A 23,321-nucleotide genomic window follows, 5' to 3' on the forward strand; every position below is an offset into this window, starting at 1 on the left:
ATGTCCGAATTGAAACAAATATGAATCTATGAATTATATTAGTAAATATTGAGAAATATAAGATGCATTTAAACTAAAAGAAAAAGTAACACCAAATAAATATCCAAAATGAATAATAAAGGAAAGAAACTTCAAATGAACATGTGGCATCACTGAATTATGATCCTACAGATTCCGCTCTCATACTGTATAACGCAACCCAGAAAAATGATCGGTATACATTTTTACCAATAGCTGGTAGTTCCAGCAATCAAGTATCGGTGCTAATTAATCAACAAAACCGATAAATCAGTCGACCTCTATATAGTATCTCTTCAGAAGACTGTAGACTGGACCACCAAAATGCTTTCTTTTATTTCTTTCATTCAATAAGAAAAAACTTGTCTTCATCGTTAACAAAAGGGTTTTGATGCAATAAACAAAATAGGATGTAAACAACTTTATCTCCGACGCTATTCATATATTACATTTCTTCCGATTTGATCTGACCATAATTACTTTGGTTGTTTTGATTTGCTTCAAACTTCTTCCCATAGCATGTGTTTCATCAAAGGCCCATCAGACTATGATAAAGATCTTCCAAAGACTTTTTTTTTTTGGTTGATGTTTTTTTATTAGGACGTTTACTTATTATATACGTATTTACTTTGTACAAACTTTAAAAGAGTTCAAAGCCCTCTTTACTTTTGTGTAATGGCAAAACACAGAATTGAAAACTACCATAATTTCCGGACTATTAAACGCACCCATATATAAGCCGCACCCACTGAATTTGACAAAGATTTTTATTTTAAACATAAATAAGCCGCACCTGTCTATAAGCCTGTCTACACTGAAACTAATGAACTTTACACAGGCTTTAATGAAAGACAGTGTCTGTTACACGGTGTAACGTATGAAATATGTTGCGCTTCCTTTAGGAGCATAGCGGTATTTTGGGAAAAGCCTGCCAACGCATTTTTCCGCTATTACTGCATTATTTTCTGATGCTCATTTCTAAGTTTCTCTGACTAACCCGTAACACTGTTGCTTATATGATTTCTGTTGTAACTGGAGGTAGTGAGCTCTCCCTTCACCCAGACTCAACGCGTTACAACGGCTTGTATCTAAACAGTAGCCGACCAAGAAACCAAGAAATCACCAGGACCACCATTAAATCCAAATGCTGTGAACTTCATGTCCTCATTTGATTCAGCATGATTCTGATTCCAACAACAACCATCAACATGTTGATCACTTTCAGTATTTATTTTATTTTACATTCCACTGTCTAACCGTAACAGGTCACTGACACTGTGGGTGTTACTTTTGGTAAGCACACTGACCAATAGCAGATTAGATGGGGTTTTGTTACAAGGTTGTGTGTGTGTGTGTGTGTGTGTGTGTGTGTGTGTGTGTGTGTGTACCACAGTCAGATGTGACTACTCTTTCTTACTCTTACTCGTTCTCCTGCTCCATTAGAAAGCTGGAAATGTTTTTCTCTGGCATGTTGTTCATCAACAACCAAGTGCTAACATTACAGGCATTCTGGGTAAGAGACAAAAATCAAATACAAAAATATACTGAGTTTCAGATTATTCTGATTCTGATATACTGGTTGTTCACATTTTTATTGAAATCTTTTTTGTCATCGTTAGAAAAATAACGATCTGGTTCTTTCGTTTTTCAGCATCCCTTCATCTCAGAGAGTAATTTTGATTATGAGTTTTTAGGTTTTCATTGTATTTAGTAGAGTGAATGCGGTATTTATGTTTCATTGTTCTGTACTCAAAAAATAAAGTGATTACACGCCACAGCCAGGTCAAATGACTGCACCTGTATGTATTAAATCATTTGTAGGATATTTTCATGGGTATGTCTGGCATACAAATGAGTAACAACGAAACAGACTTGGTGGCAGAGGCATCTCCGTACTACTTGTCTCAAATACTTTACATTGTACATTTAAGATTATTAAGTAGTCAAGTAAAAGCAAAACAAGCACCACTGCCAATGCTGCCCCTGACTCGGTTTTATATTTGTTATTTAAGGAAAAAACGATCTTCAGTGCGAAGAGTTAACATGCTCAAAGGTCAAAATAAAGGATCTGGAAGTTCAGGCATCCTGGTATGGAAACAGAACAATTTGAATCAATCATGTGTAATTCGATTTATTTTAATTAATGCTCTTAATGTAGCATCCTTTTAATCATTATTTGACATGCTCTCTATTCATCATTCATTATATGATGATATATATTATTTCCTGCAGCCCCTAAGAAAGGGGGAACTTTCTGACTTACAATTCTATTAGCATACAGTCAAGATTCCACAATTACAAACATTTGGCTTTACCACCTCACCTATAAGATATTAAACACCAAAATGTTGAGGGTCCATTCAGGTTTCTAAACAAAAACAATTTAGGAGTAAGTTGAAAAGAACAGAGTAGGTGGAGCCAGCATTGCAGTAACCAATGGCAGTGAGTGAAGAATCTGAATGGTTTGTTAAAAAGCTAATGTTCTTTTAGAAAGACCCGAGTGCTGTGTGGGACACCATGGAGAAAACTCTCATTATACTAACTGTATTTGGATTTTCATTTGTCTGCGTCACTTCGGCCCCGATCAAGCAGGTAAAGACAAAGTTTTCTCCATTTGATTTTTATTCAACTGTATTTACAGTGGAAGTTATAAAAGTATAAATATATAAGAAGTTAATTGATTAAAATAGAAATTTGCTGTGACAGCAAAACAAACTTGATGAAGATGACAAGAAGATTTAGTGATTTAGTATGATTTTGCAGACGTCTCCAGTTTTACAATTCAAAAATTGTATTCTTATATTTTCCGTTAAAGAACTGAAATTGTTTGGGATTCTTGGACCATAAATGCAAATGTACCTACTTTTAATATTGTTTTATAAATCTCAGAAATTAATTAATAAACAAATCTAAATAATAGAAAATCTTTGTAACAATGCAATTAATAGAAACTGTACTTCATTTTTAATATGTGAAAAGAAAAAAACTGGTTGAGAAACTTTGGGGTGAAGGTCCACTTAGCTTAACTTTGTTTGAATTGTTCTGTGTTGTGAAATAGCTATCAGAAAGAACACTGGGTTTACCTTAAATAAACAACAAAGTATACACTTGTGACCATAATTAGATATGGGGAAAGATAATCTGTTTAATCACATATAAATATTTGGGTTTTTTTGTTTGTTTTTGTCCATATGTGATGTGTTATATGAAGTAAAATAAACCTTCGTGTTGTTTTTTCAGCAAAGAGATGTTGACATCTACAGCTTCCACATTAACTCTATAGTAAACAGTCGCTACGCCATCAATGTCATCACAAGCCGTGTGGCAAACCGACTCAATGAGTCCAAAGAGGTTCATTTTGAGGTGAAGATACCAAAAAATGCTTTCATCAGCAAATTCAAAATGTAAGTCAAAGACGTGGATGTAATTTCAACACTTGCAAAGTCTTGCAGAATACATTTTCTAAATAAAATACATTTCATTAAAATCAAACCAGTTATGCTTCAGGAATCTACCAAAGGTGAAAGTGTTTTGGATCCATGTGCATTAAAAAGATTAGCAAATATTAATCCTTTATCGTATAAAGTCCATAAGATAAATCCAAAGTTCATGTTTAAACAGCATATTTACTTTGGAAAAATATTCGAACAACAAATCAAATACTTAAAGGCCACAAAACCATGCATTGTAAAAGCTGTGGGTCATTTTGAGAAAAGAAACAGTAATAACAGCCATGAACCTGGAGCAAGCTTGTAAGAAATTCTCATTCATTGCAACTTTGCAAACAAAAAACAAAGTGCTATACACCTAACTAAAGAGATGTTTGGAGAGAGTGTTTTGGAAAGGGTTTGCTGAATAATAAAGGAAAATCCTGAGGCAAATACAAGTGTATACTGATCTCATATTAACTAAAATAAAAATGTAGACAAATAGTGGTCATATGGAGAACTGCAAGCAGTTGCTGTGACGCTCATTTTGTTTCCATTAAATTCACAGTACGATATAATGTTTCATTTAAGCATAACTTTAGGTCAAAGTGCAAGTATACTAAATTGTGGTTTTAACTTTGAATTTGCACTGAACACATGTTTTTAAACATATCAGGGTAATAGAAGGAAAAACATATGATGGAATTGTGAAGAAAAAAGAAGAAGCAGAGAAACAGTACAGCCAGGCTGTATCTCGAGGAGAAAGTGCCGGGATTGTCAGGTACCACAGACATAACATTAAACCACACAGCTGTATAATTTTAGTCAGTTGAGATAATCATATTTATATTTTCATCTTATTTCTAATGACTGTACAACTAGTATAAACAGTGATGATGCTGGTTATGGGTTTCAGCTCAGTAGGAAGAACCCTGGAGGAGTTTAAAACCTCAGTGACAGTAGCAGCTTTCAGTAAAGTGACCTTTGAACTCACATATGAAGAGCTGCTAAAGCGACGGCTTGGTAAATACGAGTTACGAATCCACGCTCAACCGATGCAGCCTGTGGCAGATTTCAAGGTGATACTGTACATGGAAGAACATTTTCTATCATATTGTTAACTTAAGCACACAGATTTTCTCTTTTGTGTGTCTTTTTAAGATTTTCATATTCAGGTTGTGTCTCCACTAGATTGATGTCTATATGAATGAGCCTTCAGGTATTTCCTTCTTGGAGATAAAAGGAGGACTAAAAAGTCAGGAGCTGTCCAGTGCTGTAATCAGTACTCTGGCAGAGTCTACAAAAGAGGTGAGAATAAAACCTTAGGGGAATTATATAATGTTACATACTGAATTATGATGGTAATACAGCTAATTAACATTATTCTGTGCAGGCATGGGTAAAATTTTACCCCACTCGTGAGCAGCAAACCAAATGTGAAAGTTGTGGAGATAATGGACTGAATGGAGACCTGCTCATAGAGTACGATGTGAAGAGACAAAATCAAAATGGAGAATTGCAGGTCATTTATTGAAACATGATTTTAAGAGTAAAATGTCTGAAGTGTTAGTTACTTTTCAAACTCTAATCAAATCCTCGTTGTCATTTTCAGGCATCAAACGGTTATTTCGTCCACTACTTCGCACCCACAGATATTCAGCAAATCCCCAAAAATGTGGTTTTTATCATCGACCGAAGCGGCTCTATGCATGGCAGGAAAATGGATCAGGTAAACATAAAAATATATTATAAAATATTATCTAAAATATATTTAGAGTGTGAACTTTTACATACTACAGTATATCAGTAGTCTGCAGTATAAATAAATTATTTAGATTAATACAGTACAGTTACATTTTAAAAGTTTGGACTTACCATTTCTTTCAGTTTTTTTTTCTTAATTTTTATTATTTTTAACATTGTACATTAACACTGCTTATCCAAACTAAGGGATTATTTACTTAATAAAAACTAAATTTCCCAGAACAAGTTTAATATTTTAGAATGTCCAAAATAGCTCCATTTAGCTTGAATAACAGCTTGGCAAACATATGGCATTCTCTCATCTGATTCACGAGGTAGTCACCTGGAATGTTTTTTTTAATTCAATGATGTTAAGAGTTAATTTGTGACATTCTTAATGTGCTTTAGAGCATCACTTGTCTTGTGCATAGAAAGGGGTGAGTACAAAATGTCTATTAATGCTACTATATCTACTATACAAATCCATTTATAGTAAAGAGAAAAGACCAATTATTACTTTAAGAAATCAAGGTTAGTCATTAAAAAAAAATCTAAGTGCAGAAAGTAAAACCATTAAATGCTATGATGAAGGAGGCACTCATGATGACCATACCAGAAAAAGAAGACTAAGAGCTACTGTAGCTCTGCTGCAGAGGATATATTTGTTAGAATTACCAGTCTCAGAAACCACCAATATATATTAATGCTTCTCGGAGTTTAAGTGGAGGACATCTTTAACATTAACTGTATGGTTTCCACTGTGAAGCATCTAGGAGAAAGTGTAGTGATGTGAAGGTGCTTTGCTGGTGACACTGTTGGTGATTAAGTCAAAACAGCTACCACACCATCAATCCATTCCATCTGGTTTAGATTTAGTGGTGCCATAGTTTTTTTTCCAACAGGACAGTGACCCCAAACACACCTTTAGCTTATTAAAGAGCTATTTGTTGAAGAAGGAGAGTGATGACGTGCTTCATCAAATTACCTTACCTCCACAATCATCCGATCTAAATCTGGAAAACCATTCCAGCTGACTACCTCATGAGGTTGACTGAGAGAATGCTAAGAGTGTGCAAAGCTGTTTTCAAAGCAAAATGTGGCTACTTCAAAAAATTGTAAATAAAAAAATGGGCTATTCAACATGATTTCGTTTTCTACTTAAATCCATACACATTCTTTCATAGTAAAAAAACACTGAAGAAAGTATGTCTATACATTTGATTGGTTCTGTATACACACACCCACACCCACACACACACACAAATACTGTAAAGCTGCATTTACTGGTGATGTTTGCCATTTTAGACTCGTACGGCTATGTTGAAGATTTTGGGAGATCTTGCTCCGGATGACTACTTCGGCCTGATCATTTTTGACTCTGAAGTAAATGTCTGGAAAAAAGAACTCCTCCAAGCTACAGAGAGTAATATAAAGCAGGCAAAAGACTATGTGAAGACGATTAATGATCGAGGAGGTAAAGATATTTTCAGTACTTAGCAACATTTGGTCTAAGTATTAGTAACAAAACAGGTGGCAGTGTAGCTGTTTCTGAAAGTAAAGTGTCTTTTAAAAACTGAAAAAATAATATAATATATAAAAGTGAAAGTTTATGCAGGTTCAGCTTTTTCTACTTCAGTAGCTTTAAGGTTTTCTGAGTTTGCATTGTAGCGTTTGAATTAAATTCACTGCAAATAATTACAGCTTATATTTTCATTTTATATCATTTGGTGGTAATCAGAGTTGAAGATGGAAAGCATAGCAATAGCAGAGGTGGAATCACGTGTAATCCGGATCAGTGCTTTTTTTATTATTAAGCTTTTACAGGTCACTTCTTTAGTTCTACAAGCAGAGGGTTGCAAGTAGATAATACAAAGATTTTCAATACAGTGTTCAATAAATAGTTCATACTGTTGATGACCATTTACTTTTATTATTTTATTTTGTTACAGCTAGAATTTTCACTGACTGGAAAAACTGGTGTCATTTAATGATTTATGAACACAAAAGCAAATAAATGGTGTGCAGGACCAGAGTCATTAAACAGGCCAAACATGGCAATAAACAGGGAGAGAAAAACAGGTGGCAAACACGATGCTATCTTGGTAACCTACAGTTTAAGTATTACAGAAATTGAGCTTATTAGTGCAGTGAGCTGAAAGAATCAAATTAGATGTGACTAATTGGTATGAGGGTAATTGTGAATGTGGTGGTGCAAGTATATGTTGAGAGATGGAGACCAGGCCAGCCATGTTTGTAGGCTGCAATGTCTGATGGGAAATTGAGTTTGACTTTAGCAGTGACCTGACAGTACTTATTATTTATAAAGAAGAATTATATAACCCATGTAAATCATGATATTTACATAAATTCTATTTAGTTCTGCAGAGACAAAACTGCAGAATATTAAATATTTAAAATGTACTGTATTTTACATATAAATGGTCCATCTCAAACTCACTCTCAGCTACAGACATCAATGCTGCAGTGCTAAAGGCGGTGGACATGATCAAGAAGCACCGCACTTCAGAGACTTCAGCCTCCCTCCTCATCCTGCTCACTGATGGAGATCCCACTTCAGGTATTAATATCAAGTTATTTGAAGATACACTTTATGCTTTATACATTTCGACACGTATAACTGCATTTAATCAGAATCCGAAAGAGCTTTATTACCAAGTATGTTTGCATTTACAAGGAATTTGTTTGGGTGACAGAAGCTTCCAGTTGCCCATTATTTATTAATGGAAATAAAAGACCAAAATAAATAAAAAGAATAAAAGTTATTGCACATTTTTTTAAGAAGAAAAGAAAATAAAGTGGTCCCCCGAAGCTCACAGGGTTACCTTCTAAGCAGCCCCTATGGTACCTTAGTAAATTCATCTAGACCAGGGTTGAAGATACTTTTTAGCATGCAAGCTACTTATAAAATGACCATGTCAAAAGATCTACCTGCTATAAAAATGCATAAATAAATGTTTTTTAATGTTATGCGATCTACCCACACTACCTTTCCGTTTGACCTGTAGATTGATGCATTGGGCAGATCGACGTATTGGGCAGCACTGATCTAGACATTATGTCACTTATCATGACACATACAATAATGTGTTTTCAAATTTGTATAACATTTGTTAGTGAAAACAGTTTCAAATGTTATTCCTAAAATTCCTGAACATTTGGTCCTGCTGCGGATTCCTGCGAATTTTAAGATAATCCGCAACTTGCTGTTAGTTAGGTTCCAAATGAGAACCCACAAATTTTCAGAGCCGGAGTTCCGAACCGCAAAGAGGATTATTGCAAAGAAAGTAAAGATTTCGTTGTAGAAACTTTTCTTGGGCCTGCTGTCCCTGTACTTGGTTCTCTGTAGCGTCAGCCAGATGTATGTAAAAGAAAAACATATGGCTGGGATGTGAGGGATCCAGGGTGATTTTCTGAACCCTTTTCTCACTCTGAATGTGTACAGTTTCTGTAGAGTGGGCAGGGGAGCACCAATAATCCTTTCAGCTGTTCGAACCTTCCACTTTAGCCTTCCGATGTCTAATTATACCATAAGTAACTTAATTACTAATTCAATACTTCCTACAGGTGAAACAAACACAGGGAGAATTCAGAACAATGTCAAAGAGGCCATTGGAGGCAAATTTCCACTTTACTGCCTGGGGTTTGGATTTGATGTAAACTTTGATTTTTTGGAGAAAATGGCTCTGGAGAATGATGGAGTTGCTCGCAGGATCTATGAGGACTCGGATGCTGACCTCCAGCTGCAGGTGGGATACAATCTGCTAGTCAATTTCAGTATAACAATTTTCAATTTGTATAACATTTTGTATGGACTGTTTGGCAAAGTATCAACAAAATTTCACTATCAATGCTTAGGGTTTCTATGAGGAAGTGGCCACTCCACTCTTATCCAATGTCCAACTGAACTACATCGGAGCAGCAAATCTCACCCAGACCACTTTCAAGCAGTTTTATAATGGCTCAGAGATTGTGGTAGCTGGACAAATCACAGACAACAACCTGGAGACTTTACAAACAGAGGTCATCGCAATCTCAGTAAGATCATCACTGCTCTTACAGTTCTGTTCTTCATGTCCAGTTCTTTAGCTGCTTGTCAAATTTACTTCAAGTGAAAGAAAAGCTAGGCTTCGTTGTGTACAGAAGTTAAACTAAAGCATTACCTGTATAAAAAGATCAGCAGCCTAAACAAAGAAGGAAATCTATAGGGGTTTGTACTGCCACACTTCTGTACCTTTCACTTGTATTATTATTTGCAGAAAGATACGAACGTAACATATCAGGACTCCGTTTCAATAAAAGATGTCATTGATGTTTTACCGCAACATGAAAACTTCATCCAGAGACTGTGGGCTTATCTTACAGTGAAACAGCTCCTGGAGAAAGAGTGAGTGTTTCTCCTGTTTAATGCTTTATGTAAATAACATTCAGACTTTACAGCATGTTGTGATGTTCACATTTATATTTGTATTAGAATGACACTTAAAGGAGATGAGAAAGAAGCAGCTAAGAAAAACGCTCTGGATCTCTCTCTGAAATATGAATTTGTGACTCCACTCACATCCATGGTGGTCACTAAGCCACAGGAAGAGGAGATACATGTCGCCCACAAACCCAAAGAAGGGGAAAAGCTATACACAGATTATAGTGTGGGAGCCCTAATGCCTGACTTGGGTAAGTAAATCAGTAATGGTATACAAGGAAACCATATGTTAGCATGTGATAATATATAATATTGTAGATAGCTGCAATTTATTAACCAGAATAGAGTAATTGAAAAATGTACATGGACTAATGACAATTGTACATTTCTTTTCAAATTCCATATTTGAAGCTCCAAATCTGAATCTCTGACTGTCCTAGTGATTCACCCAACACAAATGTAGTCATGTTTTGCACCTTTATCAAAACAAAACATTTATTAACATATTGCTTTATATATTGTTCAGATGCACACATTGTCATCACCTGACTATCCATCACCTAAAGCAGATTTTACATTTGAGATTTTTTACAGTTCCTGGAACAATGAGAAATGAAACAAAAAGAAAAGACATTGTGCTTGCTTATTAAGCCTTTTAGCAATTTATTTTTTTCCTGATTTATAAATGGATCATTTAGGACAAAAAGGTCAAAGAGGTTTACCAGGCCCCCCAATACACAGTTCACGATTTGGCTATGGTACGTGTAAACATTTTACTTAATCTTATTGGATCATTTTATTCATTTAAAATTCGATTTGGAAATGTGTACTGACTTGTTTTTTTTATATTTTGTTTTCATTTATGGTGCTGCACTTAAGGCACTGCTAATCTTAGTGCAAACATTATGTTTAACATAATAAAGTAGTGATGCTAACAATAGCAACAACCCCTTTAATCTATCTTTATTTAATGTTTTACAAAACTAACCTTTGCACCCTGCGTTTCAAAATGTGGTTATATAAGGAAAGGTCTGTTTGACGTTTCTATGCCGCCTTTGTTTTTTTCTATCTTGATTTGACCTGGGGCTTTTTTAGGACAATCCTTTATTTATCATTCATCCACGGGATGGGGTGCTTCAGGACAACCAGGACAACCAGGTCTAATAGGTCCACCAGGTTTACCAGGACGTGATTTGTCATTCGAATATTATGGTAAGTGTGAACATTTCACTTGACCTTATTGGAAAAGATCACTACAACATTACATATTAAACATTAAATAGAATAAAAATAAAAGAAAAACAGAAGACGAGACAAAGTAAGAAAAGAGAGACAAGTAATAATGAGGCAAAAGATACATAGTGCAATTGAGGTGCAATATTACTGAGTGCAGTGCTATTAGGAGTTCTCAGAACTGAGAATTGTGCAGCCCCAGTGTGTTAAACAGTGCACATATGTATGAAATGTAACAGAGTCAGTTGGCAGTTGTGGTCTGTGTTGAGACTGTTCATTGATGATTTTGATAGTCTGAAAGTAAACTCTATTCTTCAGCCTGTTGATCCTGGAATGAAAACTCCAGTAGCACCTGCCTGATGGTAGTTTGTTAAACAGGCTGTGTGCTGGGTGAAGAGGATCAGCTGTGATTTTTTGAGCCTTTCTCATTTCTTTGGTTTTGCCGATGTTGAGGCAGAGGTTGCGGAGTCCTGGTTGTGCCACACTTCTTCCATTTGAGAATGAATTCTAACTTTTATTTTTGTGTGTGTGTATATCTCACATACAATAAAGCTTTTTCATTTTTACTTGTGCAACAGATCCACTACCATTAGCACCACAACCCTTGCCAACGTTCGTACACATACATCAGTCATGGCCAGTCACTGCCTCTGCACCAACAGGTATATTAAAGCTTTCAGAAAATGTGCACTTATTACATTGTACTAAGTTTTTCAGAGTGCAGGATGAAATTATTCTTTGCTTATTCTCACCCTCACAGTGAATAATGTGAGGTTCTTAATCTCTGCAAAGCCAAAACCGATTTGTTATGATGCACCTGAAGGCCACAAACTTCTTCTTTTAAGCCCCTCATCAGGTACGAGATATATTCATTATTTCTTTCTCAGCTTAAATAAAAAATTACATTTTAATTTTACATACAATACATAACAAGGAACCAGGTCACGTCCCATTGCTTTAACTGTATTAGCAATGCTTTATTATTATTAAACCGGTTGTCATGAAATATCACACCTTCATGAAAGAGCTGCTAGCTGTGTTTGAGAAACACACTTAATTCAGACATCACAAAACATTTTATAATCATGTAAAAGGTTGTATTGGTGTCCAGGAACAAAAGCACTAACGTTTCCTCTGGTCTCTTTCCTTCGAAAGAATTCTCTATGAATGGCCAGCTCTCCAGAAATGGCTTCCAGCATATTGTTCTTCATTATAAAACGGCAAAGCTTCTCGTGAATCATAAGGAAAGTGTCTACTCTGATGGAGGGAACAGTGTGAGATTTGTATGGGGGCAGTCAGAGCCCAGCAGCCACCAGTCAGACAGGTAAGAACTAAACGTCCTGGCCCTGGTGAAATAAGCTACAAACCAGCATAAAACAACACAAAACACACACAAGCAATGAAATATTTACATTGAGTAGTTACTAAATCAGATTGTTAAAAGGTCACTCGGAATAAGCTAAACCTTATGCATACTAATCACCAGATGCCCTAAGTCTGCAGAGATATTTCCTGAGACCAAGTTGCAATTCATAATTTACCTCCTACCATCAGGGGAGAAAAAGACCCCTTAGATTTACATTTCAATCTGTTGCCTTGGGAAAGTCTTTTCAACTACAAGTACATTCCCCATTGATGGAGTGATGTCAAATATACATGGCAAATCAAGCTGTAAACAGTGTAAAGTTCCTCTTCTTACTTTAAGGGGAAAATAAGGATGAAACAGGATGTGGTCTTGGGGAAATAAAAACGATTTTAAAACAGTTTTCATAAATCAGGTTTTCAATGGTTGAAAAATTGGAACAGAGAAAGTGCAGTGTTGCTGTAAATACAGCTGTATAACAGGCATGGATTACAGCAGGTATAGGACACTTTCAACCTGCTACCTTTTATATCCATATAAATCATCATCAAAACTTATCTGAGTGCCAAAGATGGAAAACTTAACAAGATCATTTTATCCACAGCATATCGATATTTAAAAGGAGCAACGAGTTAGACGTCACTGTGGGAGATGTTCGTGTTGTTCTCCACCTTCATAAGAAAGATGGGGATTTTTTTCTTTGGCCTGTTGTTCATCAGTTACCAAAAAGTGCTAACATTCAAGGCATTCTGGGTAAGAGACAAAAAATGTCATACTTAAACTTCACTGTGCAAAGATTCTGATTTGAGGTATAGAGATTCATGTTGGGAAAAATACTTTTGGGTTGTCAGTCTAAGTTCTTGTAAGTGCAAAATGTCAGACTATAGCAGTTAAATGTTTGTAGTATCTATATAAAATGATCATTGTAATAGGAAATTAAATGATTAGGATGTGGAATTGATATTAGTTTGGTCAACCTTAAAGCAAGGCGTTTGAAGTTGTATTTCTAATGATGGTTTACAAGGTGGTATTAAAAAGTTTAGAGAATGGCTCAGGTTAAAAGAAAGTACTTTATTTATCTACGTCTACACACTATCACCTTCAAAATAGTCCCCATGCGCACCAATACAGCGCCCCCAGCGTTCCTGCCACTTCTGGAATGCATCCTGGAAGTCTTCTCTTCGAAACGTGTGTGAGCACCTTCTGCGATTCGCTGGATCTCCACAACAGTGTCAAAATGACAACCTTTGGACTGGATCTTCATCTTCACGAAAAGGACAAAGAAATCTGGGAGAAGAGGGTTTGTGGGGAAGTGAGATTGTGTGTTTCTGGCAAGAAACCCACGTGTGAGGAGAGCTTGGCAGCATTGTGAGCATGTGGTCAGAATAGCACCAGTTGCACAGCTCCTGATGTACACAGGACAATGTTTTTTGGCACACTGACTCATGAAGGTCCGGTACTGCCATTAGCTACAAAACTGGTCTCAATACTGTTTGCTACCACCTTGTACTTTCAAAAACTACTTGTCAAGTAGAAGCTATAAATTACTTAAGATTTTATATTTGATCATTCAGGAAAAGCTGATCTTGAGTATGAAGAGTTGCCAGGCTCAAAGATCAAAATAAAGGATCTGGAAGTTGAGGCATCCCAGTAAGGAAACCAAACTAATTTTATCAATCATGTATTATTTGTAACCTTTATGAATGCTCTTAATGTGATATAATTTCATTTATTATATGCCATGCTCTCTTTTCATCATTCTTTATAGGAGCTCTGCCATTGACTACAGATTTCCTGCAGCACCTAGTGTGGATTGTTGGCTTGTACCATTACAGTCTGCCCTGCAGGGGGAGCTGGCCGACTTCACTGTCTCAAAACTGTAGAATTGTGGAAAACTATATAAACCTACTTTTCCCCCTAAACACTGACTTATTGCTTTTTTTTATTGTTGGGACAATGAATAATGATTCCAGAGCTTAGTGAGTGCTAAGTCATGCTGAAAGAAAGATTTATATTAGTGGCAGGCCATGTATTAACACAAACATAGAATCTCAGAATCTCAAAATCAAGAAGATTGAAGCATCCTGGTTAATAAACAGCACAATTGTTATGCATCATATATCATTTGTTACACCTTTTAATGCTCTTAAACAGACATGTTTCTGATTCATTATATTAGCTCTGCCATTGCCTACAGAATTTCTGCAGCTCCTACTATGGAATATAGGCTTGTACCATTTGAGTATGCCCTGCAGGGGGAGCTGTCTGACTCCACAGTCTCACAGATGTAGAGTTCCGTTCTGAATCGCATTTTTTAGATAAAAGATGGCTCACTGATAAATCTCCACCCAGTCCAAATGCAATACAATTATATAGAACACTGCAAAGTCCCATATGTTTACATGAACTTTGCAAACATGATTACATTATTTATGTATATTTAAGTACCATAAAATGTTTTATATCCATGCCCATAGTTAAAAACGTAACAGCTACATGACAAGAACATCATACAGTGTAAAACCTTTCAATGTCAGTCAAATGAAAAAAATAGAAACAGCAGCATATGATGAAATGTATGCATAAAGAAATAATCTCCAGATAAGTGCAGATGGGAAAAGCATTTGAATTCATTGGGTGATAAAAAAGTACAGCACTACTGTCCAGGATGCATTAAATATAAGAGAACGTCTGTTTTTAGAGCAATAAAGGAAATCGAATGTCAATAAGAGGTCAACCTGTGACTTTGCAGATGGAACTTTTTTAATAAAGTTCATTGATGGAAAGAAGAAATACCCAAATGAGGCCATAGGCCCTATAAGATTTATAATGGGAAGTGCTGTGTTGAATATTTCAAAATGACGCGAGTGTATGTCCATGCCTGGGAGCATGCCGGTCACAGTGACAAACAAATCAGCAATAATTCATTGGAATCTTAACTTCTCAAAACAAGGACCTTTATATGACTGTGCCAAAACTCAGCACAAAGGACTTAGTCATAAAACAAGCATCTGTCAAAAGCCCCAAAATAATTGAGTAAAATCATAAACACAACAAAAGGTCAAGAAGGTGAGGAGAGAGATTATATGTGCAAGAATATGCCAGAAATGTGACAAGGACAAAAGGGTATTTTTAAATAGCTTGTTTTTCAAAGCTCTCCAATGGTGCTCCAATAAATCATTTCACCAGGAGCATTTCACTACATCACCAGAAGCTCAAATGTGTGGATTTCAGTGGCTTGTTGTGGCTTTAGTGAAGCTTTAGTTATTATTTAATAGCTTAATTAGCGATTATGTTTTATTCTTCTTAAGCCTTTTTTGTTTTTATATTTACATGATTTAGAATCAGATCACAGATGGCTATAAATACAAATTACTTGCAAAAGGTTAAAGACCTTTAAAAATGCATGTAAACCATGTTGTGTTGTTTTCAGAATCATACTCAGAAAGGGTTTTTATTGCCAAATGTGGACGGAAACAGGCAATCATTATTATAATTTTTTTTTTCTCGTGACAGAAGCTTTTATGTATAAGCTTGTAAATTTTCCTAATATCAATGTACAACTAGCTGAATAACTTTGGGGTGAAGGTCCACTGAAAGGTTTGTTTGAGCTCTCCTGTTGTTTGTGTTGTTTTGAACAGAACTGAAATGGACAGTGTTGATCTCAAAAAAGCCTAATAAAAACAATGTTCTAATAACTATAAGGTACATACTGAGGTGACTGAAAAATATGTAAAAGATGAGATGTTGGGGGGGAAACGTGATCAAGACCAAGGGACTAATAAATGCTTATCAGCAAATTCAATATGTAAATAAATAGTAGTCACACACACACACACACACACACACACACACACACACTAACAGTTATGAAGCAATTTGGCAACAATAAATATGAAAAGGTTTATAATTACAGTAATTAGCATGCACAGAATGTGTACTTAAAAGATTTCTTTGAAAATTTCTATAAAACAGTGTGAGGGAAGAAAACTATATATTCAATGTTCTGAAAACGGAATGAGGCCGTCATATGATGCAGCCAGATCTGAACTATCCTTTAGTATTAAAAATGGAAACCTTCATTCAACATTCATTTAGGAACACATTTAGGATAATCTTAAAATGATGTGCTTGTGTATCCTGACAGGAGCTCTGCCATTGACTGCAGACTTAATCTTGGCTTTACCATCTACCCTGTCCTGCAGAAAGCACTTTCTGCCATCATTATGAAGATCCATGCTTATTCTCAGTCAGGTGTTGGATCTTTGCTAAACAACCACAATTCCCAAGATGGATAAATTGTCTAAGAATTATGAGACAAAGATGAGACATCATTCATCAAATAATGAAAGCTCTGATATTTCTGCCACTTTCTCACATTAATTCCGAACATCAAAACCCTTCTCACAAAAATTTACTAGCAGAAAATTTCCTCTTTTATTAACGCAAATTTCATCATTTTGCATCTGCTTTCACTAAACCATCTGTCCTGTATTACTATAGTCTGGTTTTTGATCTCATCTTGGTTTTTCATGTTTGCGTTTGCCTTGTTTATGTTGTCTCTTGATCACCGAGCCCACAAGTGTATTAGGTTTTTTAATTTAGATTTTAATGTGTACTTGTTTGCTTTTATGTAAATAAACTTTATTTGCATTCTCCCATTTGTGTTGCATGACATCACTCAACAACACCACAGGACTTGTGCACTTCAGTGTGTCTGAATGCAGAAGGGTATTTAGTAGCATTACAATACTTTAGTTTAAAGTAGAAAAATACAGCTCATGAGCATCTTCATTCAGCATGCAGCTTCTCATCAGACAATGAGCTATGGCTTTAGATGACATGACCTCAATATTCTGCAAGCAAAAACAAAAGTACAGAGGAAAATATGTTTTTTTTTATATCTGTTTCCTCAGTTCGCACTACAACACATGAAAAGACCTTTTAAAGGCAAATTTACTTGTGTTTTTTCACCCCAAGCAGCTTACTTTTCACTGGACAAAACGTCCCCATGTGGACAGAAGACTGGAATGTAAAAAAAAAAAGGTGTCGTAATGTCCTCCTCCTAATCCGTGCCTAAACAATGTTAAATGTGGCAACCAGGATAGGCTTTAAATATTCTGACTGTAGAGAAATCTTGATTCCAAAACATTCAACATCACACCCAAACATATTTCTTTGGCTCTTTCAGCCTGTTACAGTGATCAGTGTGCACAAATGCAGAAGTGAATTATTCAGGGAACTTTATATTGTTTGTTTATCTGTATATTTTTAAGCGACTACATTTTTGACTGGCCCATGCCCACCGGTGCAGCACAATACACAGAAGTATAAAACAGAGACTTCTTCAAAAACAAATTCAAAAGGCTGGAAAACATGCCTAACATTTCAGTGTGATCTGTGCTGGTGTTACATTGATGGCATTTAGCAGATGTCCACTTATCCAAAGCAACTTACAAAGTGCTTGGCAGTGTTGGACACTAAGTATAAAAGTTCAAAAGCGAGATGTTTCTTCTCTCATCAAATTTAAAAATATGATTGGAGCCGAGCTTTCGTTATCTGTTGAAGTAATCTGTCCTCAGTATTGTTTTCCTATCACACTGTCTACATCCTGTTTCTGAAACAGTGGCCAGCAGCCAGACCACATCCTTGATATCTTTTTACCAAAAGCCAACTGTAGCTGCTTGGCCTCTGTTTAACAAAGACTGAAAAATAACCTAGAAAAAACCTCCACTGGGTTCTTCACTACACTGCATACAACAACAACACAGAGGGCAGGTGCAATCAAGAAAAAAAAGTAGGTGTTATACTTTGCATAACACTTTGTTTATATATACTCTAAGAAATGTTTACACTTGGTGAATGTGAAAAATGTAATTATTCATTTCACTTTGTTATGAGGAACATGGAAGTAGTCAAAGTACTGTTAACAATAATGATTGTAATCGTTAACAAAGGAGCACGCTAAAGCCAAACATGATTAGCATAAAAACACAAAATATTTTGACTTTTCTTTGCCACCTCCCAAGTTGTAAAAAATATTTATTTATTTATAATATCAGCTGAATTGTCACTACACTATGCCACACTGTTAAACAATGCTTGGAGCTGTAGTTTGCAAAATTTGTAAAACTTAGGTGACCTACTAATGTAACAATTTGCATATAGTTTCCATCGATTTAGTATAACAGTAGTTTCAAAGTCCAGAGAAACAAGCAATTTAAGTTAAAATAATACTAAACTATAAATAATAAAGATGCAGGCAGATGCATCAAATTCTGTTCAAAATTCTCATTTTGTACTTCTCCTACCCATAAAAAAAAACAAACAAAAAAAAAAGGCAACTAATGATTTGCTACAATTTTGTACACATCTTAAGATTTTGATATTAAAATCTAGCAGATTCCTGTTTTAAGAGCCTTTAATATAAATGAATGAGGCTCAATCAGATAAAACAAATAATTTTCTCCAATGGTTAAAAAATTAAATGCATTGAGAATGCATTAATGAGAAAAGACAGAGAGATGTCGGATAAATAAAGTAAAAATATTTAGATTTACTTCCAAAAAGATAAGTATACACGCATGTACACACACACAGTTACATTTTAATATGTACATGTGGCTGTTATTTTCTAAACAATAGTTAAAACACAGAAAATATAAAAGGAAAAAAGGAATACTGGTTGTATATATATATATATATATATTTTGTTGGTGATAGTCATGTATTCTCTGTGATAGAGAAATGAGTTTTAATTATGGTTTTTGAATCTTACAACTGCCATGTAAAATTACTGCTCTAAATTCACATCTAATGCACGTGTGTCAATTTTGAATAAGGAACTTTAGCATAATTCTGAGGCCAGTTAGAACGACTTCACCTTAAAATGAAGCATCTGAAAACAAATAAGAAAGCTGTGAGATCTGAAGTAAAGATAAGTAAACAGTAATGTCGTTGTTTGAATCCAATCCTAAGGTCAAAAGGACAGAGTATTTGGCAAACAGTCTCCACATGATTTGTTTAAAAGTGAATGTGCATCTGTTAGACCAGACAGCTGTGTGGGTCACCATGGCACATGCCACAATTCTACTAACAGTTTTTGGAGCTTTATTTCTTTGTGTCACCTCAGTACCATTCAAGAAGGTAAGGAGAAAAGCAGAGTTACTTGGGTAGCAGTGTGTGTCAGTCATTCTTTAGTGATGCAAAATAAAAAAGCAATTTTCATTCAAAGCATTTACAAAATAATATTTCATTCTACGCTGTAAAGTGTTAGATTTAACCAGGTCAAACATACATGTAAAAAGATATTAACAGGTCATTGTTACTTCTGTGATTAAAGTCATAGAAAGAAGTTTGACAGGCAAATGAATTCTCAAATAACCATCCAGAAATTAGTCACATAGAACTCTCAAAATAGTTAAACTTGAAGGAGGTTAGTAAAACTAACAAGTGATTAAATACCAAAGCTCAAGAAAATTCATTTAATTGAACAATCACATTTTTTACAAGTTGCTTTTGAATATCTCTGAAATGACAGTAAATGTAAACTTTTAATTTGACTGAAAATATCTAACAAACTATTGTCATTATGTCCATTATGTTCATTTTAGAATCAAATTAATGTTCTTAAAAAATGACATTTAATCAAATATGATTAAAATCTGTGCTACTTGCAGTCTGATATAATCTCACTACATATTTTATAGTGTAACAGCATTTATTCAGTAATATTACAAATCTGAGAATATGAGAATCTACAAAAACAAATCATGTGTGAGTAGTTGTGCAACTTTGGGGTGAAGGTTCACTTTTATTTCTGTTTGTTGTTCTGAATGTTTTGGAAAGGTTACTGGAATTGACAGAGTGTGTACCCAAAAGGAAAAATCAACACACTTGTATACGAATGTGTGTACACCGATCAGGCATAACATTTTGACCACTGATCAGCATAACATTATGACCACCTGCCTAATAATGTGTTGGTCCCCTTTTGCTGCTAAAACAGTTGTGACCCATCGAGCATCAACAGCATGAACTTCTTCAGTAGTTTGAGCTACAGGAGCTCGTCTGTTGGATCGGACCACACGAACCAGCATTCACTACCCACATGCATCAATGAGCCTCGGCCGCCCACTACCCTGTTGCCGGTTCACCACTGTTCCTTCCTTGGAGCACTTTTGATAGCTACTGTCCACTGCAGACCAGGAAAATCCCACAAAAGCTGCAGTTTTGGAGACGCTCTGACCCAGACGCCTAGACGTCACAATTTGGCCCTCGTCAAACTCACTTAAATCCTTACACTTGTCCATTTTTCCTGCTTCTAAGACATGAACTTCAAGGTCCAATTGTTCACTTGCTGCCTAATAAATATATCCACTCACTAACAGGTGACATGATGAAGAGATCATCAGTGTTCTTCACTTCACCCGTCATCATGTTATAATGTCAATGTTACGCCTGGTCGTTATGCATACACACAAAAAATTAAGGTTTCATTTTTTATCCATGTAAACAGACATTTCAAAGAGCACAATCCTGTTTTTTTTCCTTAATGCAGCAACGAGATGTTGACATCTACAGCTTTCACATCAACTCTACAGTAACTAGCCGATATGCCATCAATGTCATCACGAGTCGTGTGGCGAATCGACTTAATGAGTCCAAAGTTGTTCATTTTGAGGTCAAGATACCAAAAAATGCTTTCATCAGCAAATTCAAGATGTAAGTCAAAACATTTTTTTTTTACACACAAATAAATCTAAACAGAATATTTTTCAGAATTATTTATTACCTATTACAGATGTACTGTAGAATCAGCACACAATGGCCATGTCTCAGAATAATGCAACAAGGACACAGTAGTTATATACCGCAGATCTATTGAGAGCAGTTAATCCTGAATTGTGGGTTAATTATAATAGCAAATCATGTCAATGAAAATAGGTTTAATAACATCTCTACAGGATGATAGAGGGAAAGACATATGATGGAATTGTGAAACAGAAAGAAGAAGCAGAGCAACAGTACAGTCAGGCTGTATCTCGAGGAGAAAGTGCTGGGATTGTCAGGTACCACTGAAATTAAATTAACTCATTTCACAGCTGTATTATTCCAATTGTTAATGTTTATATTTTCTATTCCAAAGATTGCAAAGTAAATAAACAAAAATAAATGAACCTAGATCAACTCTAATGACTATAAAACTAGTATAAACAGTGATGATGCTTGTTATGGGCTTCAGCTCAGTAGGAAGAACCCTGGAGGAGTTTAAAACCTCAGTGACAGTAGCAGCTTTCAGTAAAGTGACCTTTGAACTCACATATGAAGAGCTGCTAAAGCGACGACTTGGTAAATACGAGTTACGAATCCACGCTCAACCAATGCAACCTGTGGCAGATTTCAAGGTGAAGAAATAAAAGAATCTGCATCTTGCCCCACATTCAAAATACGATGATGTCATTTCAGTGAAATTAACAAGCAATTACTCAACAATGACAATTTAAACAACAACTCATTGCTTATAAAAATTCATACAATGAGTACAGGCTCTTTTTTAGGGTTTACAGCTGATTTTGTAATCCATTTTAAATGATTAAATAACTAAAACATTTTAATTTGACAAACTTTACAGTGGAATTAAAAGATTTAAAATACACATGTACCTGTGATTCAACATATTTTATCAAATAATGAAGCAAAACTGTTTTTTTTTTTTAGATGACTGTCAAATTACTGATTACATTGTTATAACTGAAAATGAATCTATTTCTCCACTAGATTGATGTCTATATAAATGAGCAGCCAGATATTTCCTTCCTGGAAGTAAAAGGAAATTTTAAAACTCAGGAGCTCTCCAGTGCTGTAACCAGTACTCTGGCCGACTCTACCAAGGAGGTGAACATCAAATCTCAGAATTGTGCTTTGGCGATGATCTAATTCGCACTACAAAATTTGGTCTGGAACTTCTGATTAAATTGAATTACTTATTAACCTTATTTAGATATTAACAGAGGTTAAAATGACAGTGTACATAACCGTAACAAGTAATTCTTGTCTGTACTTGCAGGCATGGGTGAACTTTTACCCCACTCGCGAACAGCAAACACAGTGTTGTGGAGAAAACGGACTGAACGGAGACTTGCTAATAGAGTACGATGTGAAGAGATCAGAACAGAAAGGAGAACTGCAGGTCGTAAAATCTTTAGAATTCACAGTGATATAAGAAACTCTGTTCTTTTCTTGAGTCTTTATTTACTCTGATCATTTTGACTTTGCCCATTTCTAGGCATTGAACGGGTATTTCGTTCACTACTTTGCACCCACAGATACCCAGCAAATTCCCAAAAATGTGGTCTTTCTTATTGACCGTAGCGGATCTATGCGTGGCACTAAAATTCACCAGGTAAACAGAAATTTCTTGCAACGTATGATCCGTAATGTCATTAATAATAATAATAATAATAATAATGTGTTATTCAGTGTCATGTTGTGCTAATATAAGCCAAACTAACTATAATATATAAGTGTTGGCAACCACATCTTTATTACACATTTTTAATATATTTTTATTTCATGACATCAGCTTTATTAAGCAAATCTTTATGAAAATTATTTTGTCAGGCATCAACTTTCTCCAAAAATCTATTATTACAGGAAACACATTTATACATTATTCAATATTTAATAAACACATATGCACAGCAAAAAATAGTTTTTCAAACCATGTCATAACTTTATTTAACTTATTACAATTGAATGCTCTTTGTAGTACTGTCCTACGCATGACTCGTCGCACATCATCTATATTGCGTGTTTGAGGATTGATTGTTTTTTCTTGTTTGTTTTAATTAGACTCGCATGGCAATGCTGAAGATTTTGCAAGATCTATCTGAAGATGATTACTTTGGACTGAGCACCTTTGACAGTTCTGTACACGACTGGAAACCTGAACTTCTCCAAGCCACAAAGAAAAATCTGCAAGAGGCAAAGGCTTTTGTGAATACAATGGTAGCAAGAGGAGGTAAATAGGTGTATACTTTCAAACAGAATTTGAGTCAAGGTGAACCACAATGGGGTCAAAAACAATCTTTCA

The 23,321-nt window shown here is 35.3% G+C and overlaps 2 protein-coding genes across 2 annotated transcripts in view; one reads left to right on the plus strand and one right to left on the minus strand.

Annotated features, from left to right (window-relative positions):
- ninj1 (ninjurin 1) overlaps positions 1 to 23,321 on the minus strand; it is a 77,106-nt gene that overhangs the window by 38,953 nt on the left and 14,832 nt on the right. The window lies entirely within an intron of this gene.
- LOC124401970 overlaps positions 1,472 to 23,321 on the plus strand; it is a 29,905-nt gene continuing 8,055 nt past the window's right edge. Inside the window, exons 1-31 of the mRNA XM_046874525.1 lie at positions 1,472 to 1,531; positions 2,509 to 2,610; positions 3,259 to 3,422; positions 4,123 to 4,227; positions 4,363 to 4,525; positions 4,638 to 4,754; positions 4,840 to 4,968; positions 5,059 to 5,175; positions 6,495 to 6,663; positions 7,654 to 7,767; positions 8,775 to 8,956; positions 9,066 to 9,245; positions 9,467 to 9,594; positions 9,682 to 9,881; positions 10,329 to 10,388; positions 10,726 to 10,842; positions 11,442 to 11,525; positions 11,624 to 11,719; positions 12,019 to 12,187; positions 12,831 to 12,979; positions 13,801 to 13,876; positions 13,995 to 14,105; positions 16,374 to 16,482; positions 19,205 to 19,372; positions 20,787 to 20,950; positions 21,193 to 21,297; positions 21,471 to 21,633; positions 22,007 to 22,123; positions 22,296 to 22,418; positions 22,515 to 22,631; positions 23,081 to 23,249. Of these exons, the coding sequence (XP_046730481.1) occupies positions 1,472 to 1,531; positions 2,509 to 2,610; positions 3,259 to 3,422; positions 4,123 to 4,227; positions 4,363 to 4,525; positions 4,638 to 4,754; positions 4,840 to 4,968; positions 5,059 to 5,175; positions 6,495 to 6,663; positions 7,654 to 7,767; positions 8,775 to 8,956; positions 9,066 to 9,245; positions 9,467 to 9,594; positions 9,682 to 9,881; positions 10,329 to 10,388; positions 10,726 to 10,842; positions 11,442 to 11,525; positions 11,624 to 11,719; positions 12,019 to 12,187; positions 12,831 to 12,979; positions 13,801 to 13,876; positions 13,995 to 14,105; positions 16,374 to 16,482; positions 19,205 to 19,372; positions 20,787 to 20,950; positions 21,193 to 21,297; positions 21,471 to 21,633; positions 22,007 to 22,123; positions 22,296 to 22,418; positions 22,515 to 22,631; positions 23,081 to 23,249 (4,027 nt within the window). The remainder of the gene's footprint in view (positions 1,532 to 2,508; positions 2,611 to 3,258; positions 3,423 to 4,122; positions 4,228 to 4,362; positions 4,526 to 4,637; positions 4,755 to 4,839; positions 4,969 to 5,058; positions 5,176 to 6,494; positions 6,664 to 7,653; positions 7,768 to 8,774; positions 8,957 to 9,065; positions 9,246 to 9,466; positions 9,595 to 9,681; positions 9,882 to 10,328; positions 10,389 to 10,725; positions 10,843 to 11,441; positions 11,526 to 11,623; positions 11,720 to 12,018; positions 12,188 to 12,830; positions 12,980 to 13,800; positions 13,877 to 13,994; positions 14,106 to 16,373; positions 16,483 to 19,204; positions 19,373 to 20,786; positions 20,951 to 21,192; positions 21,298 to 21,470; positions 21,634 to 22,006; positions 22,124 to 22,295; positions 22,419 to 22,514; positions 22,632 to 23,080; positions 23,250 to 23,321) is intronic.

This window comes from Silurus meridionalis, chromosome 19 (genome assembly GCF_014805685.1).
Source record: "Silurus meridionalis isolate SWU-2019-XX chromosome 19, ASM1480568v1, whole genome shotgun sequence".
NCBI lineage: Eukaryota > Metazoa > Chordata > Actinopteri > Siluriformes > Siluridae > Silurus > Silurus meridionalis.